The following is a 9506-nucleotide window of genomic DNA, read 5'->3' on the forward strand; positions in this document are numbered from 1 at the left end:
ATATGAAGCAAAATTTTCCTCAGGAGACCACTAGGGGTGACAGTGAGTGGAACGATACCCTTTTCTAGAACCTGATGCCTACAGCCATGTATCTTAGCTATGGAGAAACCAAATCATATATTTGACTGTGATTCAAAGCATGTACTGGCTCCTGGAGAATCCTGCTCCAGCATTCCAGAATGATGCTGTCTCAGTGGCTTTGTAACTGTGTCCTCAAAAGACCATTCCATCTTTCTATCAGGACAGCTGATTTAAGAAGCTGGTGAACATGTTAATTATCAGTGGATTCCCTGACTGTTGGCCAATGTTGCACCTCTTTGACTGTGAATTCCTTGGTCAGAAGACATACTGTGTGGAATATCATGATGGTTGACAAGGTAGTTTTGGTAAAATCATTTCATGCAGGAATGGCAAGTCCATAACTAGAATGAATACCTACTCCAGTAAGGACAAAGTGTTGTACCCTCCAAGGAGAAAGTGGTCTAATGTAGTCGTCCTATCACCTAGGTTTTGACTGTTAGCATGGGGAAATGTTGACATATCTGTGGCTCTGTGTTTGCCCTAGCTGTTGGCAGATCAGGCATTCAGCAGCAGCTGCAACCAGGTCAGTCTTGAAGAGTGAATGTGCACATTGTTGATCACATGGATAACCCTCATCTCAGCAACCATGGCTTCATTGATCGTGGGCCCATCCTGCTATAACAAGGATGGCATAGGAAAGAGGTTGACTATCCACAGAATGTGTGATCCTATCTACTTGATACTGAACTCTACCTCTCCTGAAGGCACCTTTCTTTTCTTTTTTAATTTTTATATTTAAATTAACCAATCTTATTTTACTTACCAATCACATCCTACCCCTGCCCCCACCATCTCCACATGCCATCTCCATCTTTTCCTCAGAGAGTCTGAGACCTCCCATCAGGAATCATCCAAGTCTATCACAACATTTGGGGCAGGCCCTCTATCCTGTATCTCAGCTGAGACACTATGCCTCCAAAGGAAATGGGCTCCAAAAAGCCAACTCATGTACTAGGGATAAATACTGGATCCAATGCCAGTGGCTCCAAAGATTTCCCAGGCCCTGCAACTGACATCCATTTTCAGGGTGTCTAGTCCAGTCTTATGCAGACTCCACAGTTCACAGTATGGTGTCCATGTGCGCCCACTTCATCAGGTCAGGTGTTTCTGAGGGATTCCCCAGCATGCTGTTGACCCCATCCTCCCGCTCTCCAAATGGAATCCAGGAGTATGGCTCAGTGCATAGCTGTGAATGTCTGCTTCTGTTTCCATTGGCTACTGGATGAAGGCTCTGTGATGGTATTTAAGGTAGTCATCAATATCCTTATAGGGGAAGGGCATTTAAGGTGCCCTCTCTACAATTGCCTAGATTCTTCATTGTGGTCATCCTTGTGGATTCCTGGGAATTTCCCTAGAGCTTGTTTTCTAATGAAGCCCGTAACAACTCCCTCTATCAAGGTATCCTGGCTCTCCTCCTCTGTGAAGGCATATTTTGATAGGCATTTACATAGGTCACAGGGGTCACAGGGTTTTTTTTTCCTTTGCAGATATGTGCAAATACTTCTTCCTCAGATGTATTTCTTATTGTTCACATTTTCTTTGTATTTATTCTTCTTTCATTCAATACACCCTGACCATAGTCTCCCCTCCCTACAATCCACCCAGATATTGCTACTCCAGTTTCCGTTCAAAAAAAGAGCAGGCCTTCTGGGGATATCAGCTGAACACAGTTTACAAGATATAATAAGTGTTAGCACAAACCCTCATATCAAGGGTGGAGGAGCCAACCCAGAAGGAAGAGGTCCCCAAGATCAAACAAACGAGTCAGAAACTCCACACATACCCACTGGTAGGAGTCTCACAAAATCCACAAGCAGAATAACCACAGCTTGTACACAGGACACAGTATAGATACACACATCTCTGTGACTACCTTTTTGGTCTCTCTGAGCCCCTAGAGTCCTGCTGAACTGATTCTGTTGGCTGTGTTGTCTTGGTGTCTTTGAACCTGTTGGCCCCTACATTCCTTCCTCTCCCTCTTCTCTGGGGTTCTGAGCTCTGCCTAATGTTTGTCAGTGGATCTCAGTATCTGCTCCCATCAGCTGCTGGAGGGAGCTGACTGGGTTCAGTAATAATCTCTCAGTGTAGCAGAGATTCATTAGGTTTCATTTCAATGACAATGATGTATATGTGAAAGGGAGGACCCTGCACAAACAGCTAAGCAGAGCTGGAGGGACTAAAATGGGCCCCTTCAAACAGAAACACCACTAGACTCATAAACTGATTAAAATTTTTTCTTCATTTTATATTTGTTTAAAATATTGCCTACAAAGATGAAGGTGCCCTTAGAACAAGAGGTGAACCTCAGATTCTCTGACTCTCGAGTTGCAGGTGGGAGAAACTCCCCTGTGTGCGCTGAGAACTGAACAAGGATCCTCTGAAGAGCATTAATTGCTTTTGCCAAGTGAATTGGAGATTTAAAAAAAGTCTTCTTTCTCTTCTCTTCTCTTGTAAGCAAACATTCATGTTTCCATATCCTATGCTCTGAGCCCTTGAGTATACATTCGGCTTAGTCCAATCCAGACCCAATGGAGATGTACTCAGGTCCAAAAACTAAACTGAATCTCAGTTTTCAACGTACTGGACAAAATTCAAAAGAGTTCATCAACAGTATAGAGGTGGGATAGTGGAGACCAGAGTCCAGCTTTCACCCCTCCCAAACCTCACACTGTAGTTTCAACACATTTACTGCTCTGTTAAATCCTCACCTTTCCGATATACACTGTAAATGCTACACAGACCCCATAGTCTACCCTGGTGGCCTTGTAACAACACTGGCTGCTACTCTTAGAAGACACCTCTATGTCACAGAGGACAGGGACCTATGATCTTTTCAAGCGTTTGGGAAAGGGATATAGGAAAGTATTATGCAAAAAAAACCATTCAGGTGTCTACTTCAACCACCAAGTGGGGATATGAGGCCACCATTGCCTTCCAGCTTGAGGTCTCAGAGACCTCAGAAAAATGAGCTGTAATGAAATCTAGTGCCCGGGTTTTCAGCAACCCTGCATTGTGGAAGTCAGCCAGGAAGAGAGTGTGGGCAGCAATCTCCACAGAGAGGTCCCTGCAGAGGGCATCCTCACACATGACCTTTAAATGTTCCAGGCCATATTTATCAGCAGCTGTCAGTATGGCATCTGCTATGCTTTGGAGGTCTGGTACCTTCCCCGTGTAAATGAAGTCCATCATTCCCTTGAAGCCTTGCGGCTCCAGATCATTGATCTCAACCTGGTTTGTTCTTCTCTCCTTCATGTCATGTTCAAACATGGCTCTGAAAACTGGAGACTGAGCTGCTAAGATGCCATTATAAACCAGGAATTCTTGGCCAGATACCACCAAGCAGCAGTCTGTGAAGGGGGAATTCTCCCACTGTTCTCTTAGCTCATCTGCCATCCTGCACCTTGTAACTTTATATCTGGCTTCCTGATACGGTCACTGATGCTGAAGGAGTCTTGGAAAACCGTCACCTTGCAGAAGACAGTGAGCTCAGATTCGGGGAGAAGCCATTGCCCATGATCCAAGAGGAAATCTCAAAGAATGAACCTTGTGCATCCCCATTCATAGCCTGATGAGAACTTAAAGACTCTTCTGACCCTCATTCACAGGACAGTGTGCCCTCCAGTGCTTAAGATCCAGAACTGGAACTTTGGGCAAAGCACACACTTTGGACAGCTGAACAACACTAGGTAAACTGACAAGTAGTCTGTTCTTTCTAGATAGATGCCTTAGTGTGTAATCTCAATCACCATTGGTAGTTGCTTCCTATTGAAAAATTTGGGCTTCTAATAGGTTCCTGCATTTCTTCCAGGTAACAATGAAAGTTGCTGATGGTCCATCTGCAGCAGATAGTTTGTATGCTGTGTCATGTGTTGTTGTTCCAGGCCTTAGCTATCCTGTGTTCTGATACTTCTGCTGGAGGTAGTTTGAGGTTTAAACTGGATCCAAATCAAACAACTGGGATGTGTTTTATTCTCTCTGTGAGACACAATAATAGACTTGATTTAGAGTGTTAGGTTATGTTTCTTATGTGTTACCACTTCTATGAAGCTCTAACTTGGATGTGTGTGAAATTTTCAATTCAATATTAAAGATTAGTTTCACAGAAAACAGTCTGAAGCAATCATAGTATCCTCTCAGCTGGGAACTACATGTGTATTCCAAAAGCAGCAGCCAGCTTTGTAACCAAGACCACCTGAAGACTGCGGGACACTTGAAGGATATCCAGAGTATCTGAGGAAAGATATCATGTTGGCACAGCACTTTGATGCCCCTCGAAATGAGTTGAATCACGGGGATCACTGGATTCCAGGATACTTTTCCCTGTTGCTGGACCACTTTCCATTTGGTCCAATGAGTTGGATCCTGGGACTCCATTCAGTTGCTTGCCCCAAGTACATCTCAACAGGGTTTCTTTGGAAGAACCTGTCTGGACTGGACTGAACAGAGCTATGAGGAAGGATTTAGAGCAAAGGATGAAACAGTCATACATGTTTGCTTACGAGAGACAGAGAAAATGCCAGTTTTTTTTTTCTCCAAACTCAATTTACGGGCACTCGAGGGTTGACTCACTTGGCCAAAGCAATTGCTGCTCCTGCAGAGGACCAGTTCTTGAGTTCAGCTCTCTGCATCCCTGGGTGACTTCTCAAACATCTGTAATTGGAGACCCAGAGGATTGAAGTCCTCCTCTTGTGTCTATGGGTGTGTCCATCCCTGTTAACCAAAGGAAATATAAAGTGAATAAAAATTTCACAATCAGTTTCTGGATTCCATGGTTTTTCTGTTTGCAGAATCCCACTTTAGTCCATCCAGCTCTGCTCAACTGTGGAATTTTATACAGAATCCTTAGGGCTACTGCATTACCACGAGCTACCTGCTAGCCTGTGTCTTTTTATAGGCAAGTTAAGACCATTAATATTGAGGAATATGAATGACCATGGATTGTTCGTTTTTGTTTGCTTTAGATTTGTGGTTAGTTGTGGGATTTTGTGTGGAATTCCACCCCATTTATCTTTGGCTGCTGGTAAAGTGGGATTATCTATTGCCTATGTTTTTCTGGTTGCAGTTAACTTCCTTGGGTGGGAGTCTTCCCGCCACACCTTTCTTGAGGCCTGGATTAGTGGCTATGTATTGTTTAAATATGGATTTTTCATCGATTATCTTGCTTTCTGGATCAGTATAGATTGAAAACTCTTCTGGCTGCAGTAATCTGGGTTGGCATCCATTGTCTCTTAGTATTGGTAGAATATCTATCCAGGACCTTCTGGCTTTTAGTTATTCCACAGAAGAGTCAGGTATAATTCTAAGAGGTTTGCCATTATATATTCCTTGATGTTTTTCCTTAGCTGCTTTTAATGTTGTTTCTATATTCTGTGTGTTTGGGGATTGAATTTTTATGTGGTGAGGGAACTTTTTTGTGGGCCACTCTATTTGGTGTTCTGTAGGCTTCTTAGACTTCCATTGGCATGTCTTTCTTTAGGTAGGGAAAGTTTTCTTCTATGATTTTGTTGAATATGTTTTCTGCATCTTGAGTTGCGTTTTTCACCTTCTTCTATAGCCATTAATTTTAAGTTCGACCTTTTCACGGTGTCCCCTATTTCGTGTATATTTCGTGTTAGGGATGGTTGCCTTAACATGTTCTTTGATCGATGATTCTATTTCTCTTAAGACATCTTCAATGCCTGAGATTCTCTCTTCCATGAGTTGTATTCTGTGATTATTCTTGCATCTGTACTTCCTGATCATATACCCAGCTTTTCTATTTCCAGCACTCCCTCAGCCTTTGTTTTGTTTATTGTCTCTACTTCATTTTTCATGTCTTGAACTGTTCCCTTCATGAATTTGATTATCTTTTTTCTCGGCTTTCTTTCAGGGAATTGATTGTTTCTTGTAGTTTTTGGTTTGTTTTTTCTCCTATTTCTCTAAGGCATTTTTCCAATATCTCTTTGAGGGCTTCTATCATTTTCATGAAGTTGTTTTAATAGTCATTATCTTCTGCTTCATCTCTGTTGTGATGATCAGTTCTTGCTAGTGGAGAGTCCCTAGACTCGGGTGCTGTCATATTGTTTTTTTTTGTTTTGTTTCTGTTGTTCAATGTGTTTTATATTCTCTCCTTCCTATCCCTCTTTCTGTTGAGTGTAGAAGTCTATTCCTCTCCTGTTGTGTCAGGACCAAGGTTTCCTTCCAGTGGGTGCAAACATGTCCAATACTGTGATGTTTCTGCTGCTCCGGTGCATGTAGCCGGACTAGAACCGGGGTCTCTGCAGTCCTTGGGTGGGGTGGATCCCACAGGGATTTCATCAGCAGTGAGCAGGGCCAATGAGACTCAAATTAACTATCGTGTTGGTCTTTTCCCTGCCTCTCAGAGATCTTGTCCAGAAAAAGGTTTTCAGACCTACCTAGGAGTGTGGTTAGTGAATATCCTAAATCCTTCTCCTGTCAGTCACTTAGAATGAGTGTCATTATGTCATATACTCCCTCGTCCACAGATAGGTTCTGTCCTGTTCAAAGGCAGAACTGCCATGATGAATTCTAATTTTAATGCATGGTGGTCTAATAAGACACATGGGGTTATTTCAATTTTTTGTAATTGTTAGGTTTGCTATGTTGCCAAGTATGTGATTGATTTTAGAGAATGTGACATGTGGCACTGAGAAGAAGGTAAATTGTTTTGTATTTGGGTGGAATGTTCTATAGATATCTGTTTAGTCCAATTTTGCCACAGCTTCTATTAGTTCTTTTGTTTCTGTGTTAAGTTTCTGTCTGGCGTTCCTGTCCAGTGCTGAGAGTGCGGTGTTGAACTCTCCCACTATAAGTGTGTGTGGTCTTATGTGTGATTTGAGTTTTAGTAATGTTTCTTTTGCAAATGTGGATGCCTTTGTATTTGAGGCATAAACGTTCAGAATTGAGACATCATCCTGATGGATTTCTCCTGTGATTAGTAGGAAATGACCTGCTTCATCTCTTTTAACTGATTTTAGTTTAAAGTCCAATTTATTGGATATTAGCATTGCTACCCCTGCTTGTTTCTTGGGTCCATTTGATTGGAAGATCTTTCCCCAACCTCTAATTCTTAGGTACCGTTTGTCTTTGAGGTTGAGTTGAGCTTCTTGTATGCAGCAGAATTAAGGATTCTGTCTTCTTATCCGGTCTGCTAATCTGTGTCTTTCTATAGGGGAGTTAAGACCATTAATGTTGATGGATATTTATGACCATTGATTATTGTTCATTCTTATTTGTTTTTGATTTGGTGATGTTGGAGAGGTATTGTGTGGGATTCTATCCCTTTTTCCTTTTGACTGTTGGTAAGTCAGGATTATCTATTTCCTATGTTTTTCTGTTTGTAGTTAATTTCCCTGGGTTGCAGTTTTCCTTCCAGTACTTTCTGTACGGCTGGAATGGTGGATATGTATTGTTTGAATCTGGTTTTGTCATGGAATATCTTGTTTTTCCATCTATAATGATCGAATGCTTTGCTGGGTATAGTAGTCTTGGCTGGCATCCATGGTCTCTTAATGTAGGTAGAATATCTATCTATCCAGTACCTCTTGGATTTCAGAGTTTCCAAGGAAAATCAGGGGTGATTCTGATGGGTTTCCCGTTACAGGTTACTTGACATTTTCCCTTTCCTGCTCTTAATATTTTCTCTTTGTTGTGTATGTTGGGTGTTTTGATTATTATGTGGCGAGGTGACCTTTTTTTTTTTGGTTTAGTCTATTTGGTGTTCTGTAGGCTTCTTGTGTTTTCATTGGTATGTCTTTCTTTAGGATGGGAAAGTTTTCTTCTATGATTTTGTTGAATATGTTTTCTGCGCTTTGAATTAGATTTCTTTACCTTCTTCTATACCTATTATTCTTAGGTTTTGTCTTTTCATTGTATCCCATATTTCCTGGATATTTCCTGGATTTGTTGGACTTAAGATATTCTTTGTTTGATGAATCTTTTTCTGTTAGTGTGTCTTCAACTCTTGAGATTCTCTCTTCCATCTCTTGTATTCTGCTGACTATGCTTACATCTGTAGTTCCTGATCATTTACCCAGCTTTTCTTTTTCCAGCTTTCCCTCAGATTGTTCTTTCTTTATTGTCTCTATTTCAGTTTTTAGGTCTTGAGCTGTTTCCTTGAGAGATTTGTTGATATCTTGTATTTTTTGGTTAGTTTTTTTTTTCTTACATTTCTTTAAGGGATTTTCTCATGTCTTCTTTGAGGTCCTCTATCATTTTCATGATGATGCTTTTAATGTCATTCTCTTCTGGTTCATCTGCATAGTGATGTTCAGGTCTTACTGGTGTATGGTTCCTATTCTCCTCCGATGGTGTCATATTGGGTTTTCTGTTGTTGGATGTGCTTTTACCTTGTCCTCTTCTCATCCTTTCTTCTGGTGTAGCAAGAGTTTCTTGTTTTCCTGGTGGTTGTGGGACCAAGGTTCTCTTCTGGTAAATGCAAACAGATCCAATACTCTGATGTCAGTCCTCTTCTGGTGAATGGAGGTGTCATTGTTACCTGGGTGTCCGCAGTGTTCAGGCGTGCAGAGTCCTCCCGGGCCGGCAGTTGGAAGCAGAGCTGTCACCGGGCCTTGGTGTGTGGGATCCCGCTGCCGAACTCCGTCTGGCTCGCAGGTCGCTTGTGTCAGATGACTCTGAGCAGCTATGACGAACAGTAGCTGGAAACAGCTCCTGGACTACCTGGGCTGGCAGATGGAGGCTGGGCTGCCCCTGGGTGTTTGGAACCTGTTGCTGCCGAACTTGGTCCAGCATGCAGGTGGCTTGCCTCAGATGACTCTCTTTCTTCCATTTCTTTAAGGGACTTTCCCACATTCTCTTAGAGAGCTTCTATCATTTTCATGAAGTTATTTTTATGTTCCTTCTCTTCTGCTTCATCTGCAATCACACTGCCAGAAGACCTAGGAAAGAAGGAGGACCCCAAGAGAAGATTGCATATTACCTCCAATAAAGGAATGGGAATGAGATAACTTGAACAAAGTAGATTCACAGGGCATGGGTGGAGAGGAAGGAGGTGGGAAGGGAAGAAGGATGGGGGGAGGAGAAGAAGTGGCCTGAGTGAGGGGAGCAATAGAGTAGGGTAAGAAAGGAGAAGCCTTGATAGAGGGAGACAAAGCAGGTATAGAGATAAGTCTGGCACAGGGGAAATGTTAGGAGATCTACAGGAATAACCCCAAAAAAGAATCCAAGCAGTGGTGGAGGAAATGCTATTGATTCCCTTCCCCTATATAGTGGGATTGGGGTCTACTTTGGTTACCATTCCTAGCGCCTTCATCCAGTAGCTGTTCGAAGCAGAAACAAGCACCCTCAGCTGATCACTGAACCGTACCCCTGGAATCGAATTGTGCAGAGGGAGGAGGGATGAGCAAAGGAGCCAACACGGTGCTGCAGAAACCCACAGAAACAGTTGACCAGACCTAGTGAGACCT

General features: G+C 42.4%; 1 protein-coding gene across 1 annotated transcript; it reads right to left on the minus strand.

Moving 5' to 3' along the window:
• Positions 1-2964: 2964 nt before the first annotated feature.
• LOC113832658 (speckle-type POZ protein-like) lies at positions 2965-8892 on the minus strand. Its single transcript, XM_035451319.1, is given in 3 exon segments — positions 2965-3497; positions 3500-3610; positions 8646-8892. Coding segments are annotated over 3 exon segments (891 nt in total).
• Positions 8893-9506: the final 614 nt, after the last annotated feature.

Source organism: Cricetulus griseus (assembly GCF_003668045.3).
Source record: "Cricetulus griseus strain 17A/GY chromosome 1 unlocalized genomic scaffold, alternate assembly CriGri-PICRH-1.0 chr1_0, whole genome shotgun sequence".
Taxonomy (NCBI): Eukaryota; Metazoa; Chordata; class Mammalia; order Rodentia; family Cricetidae; genus Cricetulus; species Cricetulus griseus.